This window comes from Colias philodice, chromosome 26 (genome assembly GCF_061535455.1).
Source record: "Colias philodice isolate Cphi_HAF_F1 chromosome 26, ilColPhil1 Martin Lab GWU primary, whole genome shotgun sequence".
Classification (NCBI taxonomy): domain Eukaryota; kingdom Metazoa; phylum Arthropoda; class Insecta; order Lepidoptera; family Pieridae; genus Colias; species Colias philodice.
The window spans coordinates 4,966,592-4,980,359 of NC_143111.1; the positions used below are offsets into that span (position 1 = coordinate 4,966,592).

The 13,768-nt window shown below is 34.9% G+C and overlaps 1 protein-coding gene across 2 annotated transcripts; it reads left to right on the forward strand.

The window, feature by feature from the left end:
- The first annotated feature begins 7 nt into the window (after positions 1–7).
- Cyp301a1 (Probable cytochrome P450 301a1, mitochondrial) lies at positions 8–13,301 on the forward strand. Of its 2 annotated transcripts, XM_089711205.1 has the most exons (8): positions 8–595; positions 7,384–7,577; positions 7,942–8,143; positions 8,599–8,761; positions 10,198–10,367; positions 10,835–10,913; positions 12,004–12,201; positions 12,801–13,301. In XM_089711205.1, the coding sequence occupies exons 1-8, from the start codon at positions 27–29 to the stop codon at positions 12,906–12,908; spliced, it is 1,683 nt and encodes a 560-aa protein (XP_089567331.1). In that variant the 5' UTR covers positions 8–26; the 3' UTR covers positions 12,909–13,301. The 2 variants fall into 2 exon arrangements, with proteins under 2 accessions (XP_089567331.1, XP_089567332.1); XM_089711206.1 differs by lacking the exons at positions 12,004–12,201; positions 12,801–13,301 and adding an exon at positions 11,813–11,948.
- The last annotated feature ends 467 nt before the right edge of the window (positions 13,302–13,768 follow it).

A 13,768-nucleotide genomic window follows, 5' to 3' on the forward strand; every position in this document is an offset into this window, starting at 1 on the left:
AAGTTAAAAAAAAAGAGAACGCACCCATGTCCGTGACTGCAATGCCTCGTCACCTAACGGCAAATCTGCCGTGTATCTCGCGCCAGTCGTCGAAAGACCGCCAACCGGTCGACATCGTTATGGGGCGTTCCTTACAAAAGTTCACCGCGTACGCGCGCCCTTTCTCCGTAACACACGCCCGCCAAGCGACCACGGGATGCCCTTTTTCCAAACGTCAAAGATCCCAAATAGCACCCACTGCATCTCTCACTGATGAAGTATTTGCCAATGCTAAACCCTACTCTGAAGTACCTGGTCCCAAACCCATTCCGCTCCTTGGAAATACGTGGCGAATGGTCCCTGTTATCGGCCAGTTTGATATATCCGAATTCGCTAAAGTGACCAAATTGTTTCTCGAGAGATATGGAAGGATTGTGCGCCTCGGTGGCTTGATTGGCAGGCCAGATCTGTTGTTTGTGTATGATGCTGATGAAATCGAGAGGATGTACAGGCGGGAAGGGCCCACCCCCTTCAGGCCAGCTATGCCGTGTCTTGTGAAATATAAGTCTGAAGTTAGGAAGGATTTCTTTGGAGACTTGCCTGGAGTTGTGGGAGTGTAAGTATTTTTTTATATATAATTAACTGTAAATCTAGAAATGAGAATTTTGGAAAACATTTCTGGAAGTTCTTTCTTATATATTTTTCAAAATAAATAAATTACAATATGTAGGTACTTACCTACCTATATTTTAGTAGCGTTCCAAGTGAAGTGCATTATAAAGCTGCTTTCTCTCGTAAATTCTTGTTCCATTTCCCCCAGAATGTTTCTAAAGCTCTTATACTTTCGTAGTGTATCTCAAATCTCAATGATGTTGTCAAAACTCAAAAGTAGCCTTGAATTTCGCGGCGACTTTCACCGCGCCGTATTCGCATTAAAAACTCGAATTAAAATATGTTAATTGCGAATATACCGTGATATCTACTCATTTTTTTTATTTCCTTTATAACAGTCTGAATGAAAATTTAACACACGCAATACTTTCATTCACAATCACATCGCGGATTTATAAATTTAATTTTATTGAATAGCTGATAGGTATACCTACTTACCTACATTTAAGTCGAACCGTATGGATCAAATTTGAATGTAAAATAATTTTAATAAAAAAATTATCAATTTACTAAAGTTCATGACGACATTTCAATATACTAAAAATACCTATAACTATGTAATGTTTCATTGTATTATGAATACTTAAGGCCAAAGATGTTGCTTAAGCATCTTTGTAAATGATTAACTGCCAAAAGCCTTGAATTATTAAAGAATGTTACTCACGCAACTGTTTTTTAAAATAATATTATGCCCAGTATCTAAGCCGCGCCCAACGATTAAATCCATTAGATATTTCGCAACTAATCTAGGTTTGGAATACTTTCTAAAATTTACATAGTATTATAGTATGAATTGGATATAGATTCCAAATATATTTTTGTCAATCATTGAAATAATTTTTGATAATGTTCATCTGGCTATTCGTAAAGAACCTTTTTAATTGTCAAAGCTAAACTTGCATATCCTCCATATATATTAAAAATATAACACATTTTCGCTTTTTGTAATATAGCTTTTTATAACCTTTCCTGACCTTTGTTTGGTTGGTGTTCAAATCGTAATTCCATACAATTTAGCTATTAACCCAAATTTGTTACTACCAAAGTGTTACAGCGTATTCTAAGTAGATATCGCAATATAAGTGTCTAGACTCTAGCTATTTACAAATCTGCCATCATTTTTGATGACACGTTCGACACAGTGTCGATAAAAGTGTAATTCTATGAAATAATCCTAACCATTTATTCTTTTTACACGTCTGCTAATGCTATCTTGCCCAGTACGGGAATACCAATCGCTGTTTATGCCTATTTATTGAATACTTCAGCATCTATTGACTCACACGATTCAATTATTCCTCACCTTGTGATTGTTTGCTTATTTATATAAATTTATGCCTTGTCACGTATATTGGTCTCATAGGGCATAACTTAGACCTAGGCAGTGTGCTTATACAATGATTTATTATACTGGTTCTGTACCTAGAGAATCTAGTCTCAGTATTTTAGGACTTGTAATTGGATTACTGTGGTTAGTGAATTGTATACCTCAAGTGATAGAAGGTTGTTGCTAATTGCTCATGTCGAAACTTGGGTAGATCGTGTCAACTTTCAAGATCTCGTTTTAATATTTTATAAGGTCAATAGATTTAGATGTGTTCTATACCTAGAACTAGAGGAATTTACTTATGATACAGTTTACACGACCTTCAAAACTGCTGTGTCATTGTTTCCCCAATTACTTAGCACTGAAATGTACTAAACTGAACGACAATGACACTTAGCGGGTTGGTATTGAATGTTTGTTTAGCACTTGCGTTGGCGCTCCTGACATAATGCACTTGGAAACAAGAATATGCGTAATGTTATCGCATACTAGGGTTATGTGTTACTAATAATACTAATAACAAATCTAATTTTTGACCTTTAGTAGGAATAATTATTGTAATTAATTCAAAGGGATTGCATTTGGCAAAAATTATAAAAAAGCTCACAATATGTTGGCAATTCTCACAAAAATACGAATTTTTGTTAAGGATTAATTTTTCTTATTACCTAATGTGTGCTAATGGCTGGTATAGTTATGATAACTTAAAATCGGTGTAAAAATAGCAAAGTTGTCATGCATAGATTCCTCTTGTATATATCAATCATAATTTTATGTAAGTACGCCTATAGTTTGTCCATTTTATATGTACTAACTGCTAACCAACTAGTCAAAAATAGCTAAGCAAATTATCATAACCTTCGGATATAATATTATGTACGTTATAGGTAATTTGTGATATGACTTATTTGTTCACACATATCGAGATACATCTCCGTGTCTCCATTGACCATTCATAATAATAGTTTATGTGCGAATATTATGTTTGTTATAACATCCAAACTTAATCATATAATGGCAGAATGTCTGAATGAATTTGGATGAATTTTGGCCAAATCCTGGTCTTAAAAATAATAGTTCCTCTTATTTATTATCATCACTATTTTACTTCTAAGTTCTTTTTTATAGATAACGACACAATTAAGTATGTAAAACTTTATCAATATGTACAAAATAGATATTTTTACACTTTATAAAGGGCAAAGTAAATAAATAACCGTATTCTAAACCTTACACTATTAATTTAATATTCGCATAAGTATTATTTTAGTTTATCCCGAGTCACTTTATGGATAAGTCACAGCAAACAGTAGCATCACAATTATCTATCAAACCGTGCGTGGTGCGAACCAGTCAGATGTGTTCTACTTGCGAAGTGGGGCGAAGCGAATGCGAGGTTACCATAGGTAAATGACATCGAGTGGCTTTTAGGACTACCACCATCGCTAATTCTCTAGTAGGTAGTTACTAGATTTCTTTGTAACTAATTATAGGTATTTTATGAATAAGATTTTGTATGGAATTACATTTTTTGCTAGAACTTTATTTTCAGTAGTTGCACGTATGTGGTGAATGACGTCTTAATAGATGGGGCCTGGGGGTGTTATTTCAATACTCGTTTACATAGTTCATTCGTTAGTGGTCATTTCTTTATAGAGTTTTAATTATAAGTACTTTACTATAAAGTTATAAACGCAGTTATAAAACTGACACTCAGATTACTAAGGGCCGATTTTTCAATGCTTGGATAAAACTTATTCGTCGAATAATGTATAAAACTACCATTTTAAAAACGTATTCTAATTGCCCGTATTTGACAGTTTACGTGACATTTTAATATTATCGTGTAATACTTTATTGGACGGATAAATGTTATCCAAGCATTGAAAAATCGGCCCTAAATGTACCTACAAGGAACTTGCTTAGAAAATTGTTGCATCCACTATGCAGTTTTCACTTTAGGACTAAGAAAGTTGACTAAACCAAATCTTGATACCTACATGCATCCATTTACCACGTGACAGCCTGACAGTTAAATTGAATATTCTTAACGATATCACAAGTTGAAAACAAACATGCTATGGCATATGATTACGAACTATTTACTATTGGTCTTCCCATAGTATTTATACAAGTTGACCGTGATGATGCTCAGTCATTGCTTTATAAAGAATCTTAATACTATTATAAAGGCGAAAGTTTGTAAGGATTTATGGATGTATAAATGTATGGATGTATGGATGTATGGATGTTTGTTACTCTTTCACGTAAAAACTACTGAACCGATTACAATGAAATTTAGCACACATATAGAGGGTAACTTGGATTAACACATAGGATAGGTTTTATCCCGGAAATCCCACGGGAACGGGAGCTATGCGGGTTTTCCTTTGAAAACGCGGGCGAAGCCGCGGGCGGAAATCTAGTGATAAATAAACTTAAGTAAATATGAGTAAGAGAACCGGTAAAAGCGATTCATGGACATTATCCGGTTTTGAAACTTGTACCGCAAATATTTAAACAGACGTTCCTACATGTGAATGAATTATATTTAATACATGAAGTAATTGAAGTTGAAGATTAAAATAATTATCAGTTCCTGATTGGTTGGAACCTTCAATATTCTTACCGATTTGGTAATTTTATGATTTGCATTGGTATTCCGTAAAGTAAATAGTAAATACTTATGCCAAACGACGATGTTTTGTAGATAGGTAAACACTATAGTAGGCTATTTCATCGATATTATATTAATATGTGATCGGTTTAATACCAAATAGATCAATTATAATAATAATAGAATTTATAAATATATTCTTGTTATTCACCCAAGAGGCAAAGGGTTAAAAGATTGTGAGGTACAAACTACAAGTGCAGGTCCACACTGCGAGCCTAGCGCGGTTGCGACGGCGGGCGCGAAATATCAAACGTATGAAACGCGCCTTTGCGTCCACATTGAAATGACTATGGCGGAAGCCTAGTGCGACGGTAATGAGCGAGCCAGCGCGCGTAGTTTTCAAACTCTCCTATCCGCGCGTTCTGGCCACACTACGGGCCTAGTCAGCAAGCGACCCAATGCGCGGACGGCGGGGGTATCAAACCAGTTCGGTCTTGTCGCTCGACTTCTTATATTATATCCTTTATTGTTTTTCGTAAAATAGCGGTAAATACTTAATTGTTGAAGTGAAACTTCTTTATTTATAAGTGCGATTCAATCTAAAACACTTATATACACCACAGTAATTTTGTAGGGTATAATCTCAATTCTTCATATAAGATTCACCAGCTATTCCTCTGTTTTATTTATTTCGTGTACAACTTCTATAATGATCTCATCTCAAAATCGGACTGTCCAGTAAAAATAGCAAATCGTCCAAAGTTTGCAACACCCGAAAAACGTCGAACCGCTACTTGAGCTCGCGCGTCGGTGTGGCCACCGCGAGCGCCCGCTCGTCGCGCCCGCCTAGGCCGCCGCCACCGCGCATTCAGTGTGGACGCACACCAAAGCTTTTGCGATGATACTAATAGATTTATCATCATCATCATCAGTCCAGATACGTTCCCACCGCTGGGACACAAGCCTCCTATGGATGAACTAATAGATAAATAACAACTATTTTTAAACGTTACGTCTCCAATCTGCCACTCACTTGTCTATGTATGACATGCTACAATTTTCCTTACTTACCGCATTGTCTCACGATCGAGAAGCACGACAAACAAACAGCCAATCAAACGGCTAGCTGTATAATTTTAATTCTGTATGCGATTTCTTCATAACTACTTGGAAAGGAGAATTTTTAAAGTTATAAACGAATTTGTGGGTCTGATGTAGGTCGATTTGGGTGTTATGATGTTTTTGTAACATAATATATTTTGCGATGATCAAATTTGAGCATTTGGGTAATTTATTTTTATTTTAAACTCCTAGTTCGGGAAAGTTTAAAATAGGTAGCAATAATAGGTGGAGGTAGTTCATAAGAATTTTGTATGACCTTTGAAACATAATACCTATTATATCAACAACTCAGTCTCCCGGTGGGCCGTGACCACACTCGCTGTAATGTTGGAAACGTCTGGTTAAACAATATAATGATTAACCGTATTTAAATTACACCCACTTGTGTAAAACCAATAAAATAATAAGCAGGAATTTTAATTAAAAAAGTAATAATCTGGCATTACTCATAAAAGATACATTTAATACAATAAGGGCCGATTTTTCAATTATGCTTGGGTAAAACATGGGTAAAACACATCCGTCCAATATAGTATTACACGATAATATTAAAATGTCACGTAAACTGTCAAATACGGGCAATTAGAATACGTTTTTAAAATGGTAGTTTTATGCATTATTCGACGAATAAGTTTTATCCAAGCATTGAAAAATCGGCCCTTAGAAATATAAACAAGGAAATAAAATAATTAAATATTTCAGTTGTTTATATTCAACCTGTTTTGATCGTTGAACTTGCGAGTTCATTGGTCCAATTTACTACAACTTAATTTATCAATGAGTGTAGTATTTAGGTTTTCCGAGAGTATAATTGTTATTCACTGAGTTGCTTTAGGATTAATGAAGGTCTGTTGTGAATTATTCATGCAACCTGATTATGAAAGCCATACGTGCTAATAGATCGTAAAATATATTATGTTAGTCTATATCTATATAAATAAAAATGAAACCCGTTTCGCGTTGTCACGGCATCACGTGTGAACGGCTGAACCGATTTCGATAATTCTTTTTTTTATTATATTCCTTGAAGTACGAGGATGGTTCTTATGTAGAGAAAACGTAAATATGTATCACGGGCGGAGCCGGGGCGGGCGGAAAATATATATCCTTATTAGATTAGCTACATAGGACTGTAGGTTATAAGTAGGTAGGTACTCTCTAGTGTGTGCTACCTACCTAATTACCCATAAACTTCGCATTTTAATTGTCATGAGCACATCTCTAGCGGAAATAATTAATGATGACAAAACTTTAACCTTAGACCGGTAGAGTTGAGAAATGTTTGTCGAGGGCCAAAGTTTGATGTCAACATTGCGATTTGCGTGTAGCTTTTGGTAAATATTTACTTTCGTAATTAAAACTTTTGATGAATTAAAATTTGCTATGTATGTCTAGTACAATAGATAAAATAGTGAATAATGAATTTTGCTTGCAACTTTTTGCTTATTGGCAATATATTTTAATACGTTAAAATATTAAAATACAACAAAATGTTTTAGTTAAGGTCGGCAAAAGCACCTGTAACAGTGTTATGGCTGAAGGTGACCTCGTAATACCATGCCACCTGCTCATTGGCTTGTTCTGCCATAAAAAAAAAACATATTTAAACGTTCTTCCCCTACATTTTTTTCTATTATTACCATAATAACCAACAAACTATTTACAGTCACGGCGAGCAATGGAGAACATTCCGGTCCAAAGTCCAACGGCCGATCTTACAGCCTCAAACCGTAAAGAAGTATGTGGCTCCCATTGAGATGGTGACAGAAGATTTTATAAAGTACATGGAAGACGCTAGAGATGAAAATGGAGATTTGCCGAAGGAATTTGACAATGATATACATAAATGGTCTCTGGAGTGTGAGTAATAATTCGTTTTATGTACTAGTATAGTATTATATGATTTGTGATGAAGGTATGCTTATGTGAATACAGCCAGTATTCATATAAACATACCTACATCACCCGCGTGCGGAAGAGGTTTTAATTTTAATCCATTAGGTTCCTGTGGGAATATCGGTATAAAAAATAACCTAAGTTGCTTTATAGCCTTATAACAACAGCTATTTTTTGTATATCAAAATTTTTGTAAACGGTTTGGGAAGAGCACTAAATGATCTTGAGAGGAGCGCTTTTTTAAACTTAAATAGTCCTAATGATCGCCAAAGTCTCAAAGGAGAAGGTACTTTAGGAAGAATTTAATTAAAATTGATTTATTCTCCAGGTATCGGCCGTGTAGCTCTAGATGTACGGCTAGGTTGTCTCTCCCGGGACCTAAGCAACAACTCAGAACCACAACGCATCATAGACGCGGCCAAATACGCGCTACGCAATGTAGCCGTGTTGGAATTAAAGGCGCCATACTGGAGATACATACCGACACCGTTGTGGACGAAATATGTTAATAATATGAACTTTTTTGTTGAGTGAGTATTGCTTTTTGGGGGTTTTTGTGAAGGGATAGAAGTTAATTTGATTATGAGGCGTAGACCGTAGCGTCTTTCCATAAGGTCAGAATGCAGCCATAGGAAACTGATCGCGTATATATTATTGTGATGCAGTTTTTAAATCTATGATTACAATGCATACACGAATTTTGCGTACTATGGTTGCGTTCTGGCTGTGTGTAGAATGGAAAGATGCTGAGAGCGTAATTTCGGTTTGATAGTAAAAAAAATGTTGAATTTTCAAATTGCATAATTGACTACGGACGGTAAATTAAAAAAAAAAACTTTTTTTTAGTATGAATGATCCTAAGACCTAAATAATTTTAATAAATTGCGCTAAATAACTAGTTCGTAAAACTGGAACATTCCAACCTAAGCTTTTTTATTTTTTGGATTTAAGAAAGTTATTATATTCTTTCTTATGTATTTTCCAGGCTATGCTCACGTTACATCAACGAGGCGCTAGAGCGTCTAAAAACCAAGAAAGTGACGTCAGAGAATGACTTATCCCTTCTCGAACGGGTTCTCAAGAGCGAAGGAGACCCTAAGATAGCTACTATTATGGCCCTTGATCTTATCCTCGTTGGCATTGATACGGTGAGAATAATTAATTTTATTTAAGCTTTTATTTGGAACTAGGTTTCCGCCCGCGGCTTCGCCCGCGCAGTCAAAGAAAAACCCGCATAGTTCCCGTTCCCGTGGGATTTCCGGGATTGCGTCATTTTCCCGGGATAAAAAGTAGCCTATGTCCTTTCTCGGGTATCAAAATATCTCCATACCACATTTCATGAAAATTCATTCAGTAGTTTAGGCTGATGAGTGATTGAGTGACAGACAGAGTTACTTTCGCATTTATAATATTATAGTCCTTTCCACCTAAGATGATTTCTGTGACACATGGATTTTTGACACGTGTAGAGATGTCTTTACTGAAATCATATCAATTGTTTTCGATAATCGATAATATTTTATATGGAAATGAAATCGATTTAAATAAAGTACCAAAATTAGTTTTTTCGGCATTTCGCCAACAATTAACTAAGGAAACTTAGCAAACAACAGCAACAAAAAGTCAACAATAACAATTAGTAACAATAACAGAATACCACGTAAAGTATCATTGTAAAAATGCAACTTGTATGCACTCGTACAGACGATTGACTCGATTGACAAACGATCACAAGATGGGCGCCGACTTGGGCGCCGATTATATGATTTTCCAACTCTATGATTTTTCAACGATCCATTTCATGTACACAAATTGCGTAGGTATTATATTTTTGTGTTATTTTATTTTATTTTTCATTATATTAAAATAAACAATACTGTTTTCGATTTATAAGTCTAAGATGTTTTATTTTTATATTTTTGGCAATAATTCCGCCATAAAATAAAAATATTATGCACTAAAATTATTTTGGCGTTTTAAACATAAAATACGTACTTAATTCGGAACACGATGAAGTGTCACAGGAATCATCATAGGTGAAAAGGACTATAGTATGGATATGATTACTATCCTTTGAGCTGGTGGAAAATCAGAGCTTAGGTTAATTAAAATTGATTTTATCGTTTTAATCCGTCAGTCCTCGGATCACAGACACAATAGAAAATCTATTGTGTCTCGGCCCGATCGGGCCGCTCGGTGGTCAATGGGTTAAAAGGTGTTCTAGATAGATATTTAATCTATAACTACTAATGTTATAAATGCGAAAGTCTGTCTGTATCTTTTATACTTTTACTGCAGATAACTAAACAATCACTACATAACTTTTAGGGCTAAATTACAGCACCTAATGTGATAAAATTTGTAATGAAATATGTAGTTGAAATGGAATAAACGTGGAAGTAGTTGATTTTTTTATAATTATTTTGTCCACGGATAAAGCCACGGAATGGACATAATGTTATAAATTTGATATTTCACGTGAAAGTTTTGATTAAGATTTGTCTCAATAACAAAAATCCTTAAATAAATAGAGATTCCTTTAATTATACAGAATAAATTATTAAAATTACGTATTTCCTTACAGATTTCAATGGCAGTCTGTTCGATTCTCTACCAAGCGGCCACAAGACTGAAGCAACAAGAAAAAATGGCGGAAGAGATCAGAAGAGTGTTGCCCGATCCGACTAAACCTCTCTCTTACTCGGATTTGGACAAATTGCATTATACTAAGGCGTTTGTTAGAGAAGTTTTTAGGTATGTATTATAAAGGTTTAGGTCATGAATAAAAAGAAAAAACTAGTGGTTTTCGTAAGTCAGGATTTGGTAGTTTTCCAAGCTTAGCCAATTATTACGGTTAGTACGAACGTATTTTTATAAACAACTAGCGGTCCGCCCCGGCTTCGCCCGTGGTACATGTTTACGTTTTCTCTACATAAGAACCATCCTCGTACTTCAAGGAATATAATAAAAAAAGAATTATCGAAATCGGTTCAGCCGTTCTCGAGTTATGCGCTTACTAACACATTTTGCGATTCATTTTTATATTATAAGATTCAACCTTTTCTTTTTGTCATAATATAAGTGCAGAGGAAGCAATAGGAAGTCGGCACATAAAGTTTTTGTATGTGAAAATAACACCTGCATATAAGCAAATCCCGAAAAACTTAAATTTGTAAATGGTTAAAGTTGTAATTAATATTTTATTCCGTTTCTTTTTACAGGATGTATTCAACAGTTATCGGCAATGGAAGAACGTTACAAGAAGATGACGTCATTTGCGGCTATCACATACCGAAAGGCGTAAGAATATTTTCACATAATAATCTATCATTTATGTAGTGGCTGTTATAATAGATAATAAATAAAGTTAATACTTAATCGATTATTATTATAAAGTTAAAACTTTTCTCTTCAATTAAATGTTGAGTTTTTGATAGAAACAAAAATAAATATTATTCTATAACGCTTAGGTATAGTGTAGCTTTTTCCAGTGAAACCATGTTTGAAATCGCTGCAATAATTTTGACCATATTATATAACACACATAAAATTGTTGCCCTTTAATATAATAAAGTATATAAGAAACCCACCTACCATTAAAGAACATAATTATCTCCAGGGAGTTATAATGATGTCTCTTAGAGCGTATACGCATTATGCGGGTAACCGCATTGCGGGTAGCCGTCCGGCTGACCGCAAGCACAATTATGTACGTAATATTCATTTCTATGCGCACTGTGCGGTCTGCGGTAGCCGCATCGCAGTGCGCATAGAAATGAATATTACGTACATAATTGTGCTTGCGGTCAGCCGGACGGCTACCCGCAATGCGGCTACCCGCATAGTGCGTATACGCTCTTAGCAGTATTATTTCCAGCGTGGGACGCGCTAGGCGACCTATATACTGGAAATAATAATGCTTTAAGATATCACGTTACGAGGACAGGTCCGTAAATTAAAGTATACGAACGATTCGTATATTAGAGACTAGCGGTCCGCCCCGGCTTCGCCCGTGGTACCAACATGTTTAAACTATCCTATCTCTCAAGTTAGATCGAACGGCACATGGTGTGCGAATTTTATTATAATCCAGTGGTTTAGGAGTCCATTGAGGACAAACATTGTGACACGAGATTTATATATAATAAGATTAATATAAGATATACACCCGATTCAAACTATGAACTAATGATCACCAGGTGCAAGTAGTATTCCCGACCATAGTGACCGGTAATATGGAGCAATTTGTCTCGAACCCAGACGAGTTCAGGCCAGAGAGGTGGCTTGAGGGAAATGGCCGTTTAAACTAATTTGCCTGTATAATATGTATATTAAAATAGGTTTTTAGTTTTGTGACAAACACACGATTACAGTATATAATTGTCACCAGGTGCAAGTGGTATTCCCGACCATAGTGACCGGTAATATGGAGCAATTTGTCTCGAACCCAGACGAGTTCAGGCCAGAAAGGTGGCTCGAGGGAAATGGCCGTTTGCATTCGTTTGCCTCTTTGCCCTATGGTTTTGGGGCTAGAATATGTTTGGGCAGACGATTCGCTGATTTGGAAATACAAGTGCTTTTGGCTAAGGTTAGTTGATAGCATTGTATTTGTTATTGAAACTCATTTGTTTATTAAAGTATACTTCCTTTTGACAATATATGTAGATTAATATCTACAAAATGCAAAGCTTGATTTTTAAATCTGGTAATGTTGTAAAGTTTCCGATTGTTGAAAATGGATATTTGAACATTGAACAAAAGAAATTATAGTTGGCATGAAAACAAATGTAATTAAAAGAAAATGTAATTTAGTTTTATTACCATACTAGCTTTCCACCCGCGGCATCGCCCGCGCAGTCAAAGAAAACCCGCATAGTTCCCGTCCCCGTGGGATTTCCGGAAAAAAACCTATCCTATGACCCGGGGTAAAAAGTAGCCTATGTCCTTTCTCGGGTATCAAAACATCTCTATACCAAATTTCATGCAAATTGGTTCAGTAGTTAAGGCGTGATTGAGTAACAGACAGACAGAGTTACTTTCGCATTTATAATATTAGTATGGATAGAAAAAATTTTATAAAATACACCTCATAAAGATATTCATTAATAACACGACTGCATATATTATGACTGCATAATGCATAAAGTAATAAATAACATTTTAACAAGATCTCAATTTATTTTTCAGCTATTACGCCGCTACAGATTGGAATATCACCACGAGCCGCTCGAATACGCAGTTACATTCATGTACGCGCCAGACGGGCCTCTGCGTCTCCGTATGATCGAACGATAGAATACTTTTTAAAAATTCAAATTTAGAATTTCGGTGTTTTATTTTTAAAACTTTTTTTATGACCAGTTATAATAATATTTAAAAAGAATATGAACTGTCAAATGCCAGCCTGTCTATGGTTCGAGTGATTTTTTTTTAGTTTAAGAATTGATATTTAAATGGACTTGATATTATTTTGCAATTAAATGATATGAGTTATCTAGTTATGAGGTTGTATCCCGATTATACAATATACATGAGCATGATATGCTATTAAATTATTATTAATAAGTGCATCAATATATATTTTGTATCTGTACTCAAAAGTCAAACGAAATTAATATTATTAACAAGTTTTTATCTGTTTAATAATGTACATTGTACACAGTATGTAAATAAATAAATAAAATTATATGCTTTTGTTTTATTACTTAACGATTCATGACCGATTGCCGTGTCGGCCTGTCTGAATTTATGCTTTATAACGTCCTGGGTTCGACACCCAGTGCTGCTCTTCCAAGGTATAGTTTAAAATGAAAAACTAAAACAATAAAGCCTTAGTTTGACACTTTAAAATGTATATGTGTGTGCAAGTAAGATAATTTAAACATACTTACATTTAAATATACGAAAATTTATCATAAAAATGGAAAATAAAATCCACTCTTTCCTATTTTTATGAATACACAAAATCGGTTTATAGCATAAAAAATTGCTTGATCGCAAATAAATCACGATTTATTCTCTTTATTAAGCTCTTCACGAGACAATAAACTCATCCAAGATACTCAATCTTTTATTGCACATACATAACCATTATGATGGTTAATCGATTGAGTATTTGCCGATCGTAACTTCAATATTTACCTCAGCCCAGTGAT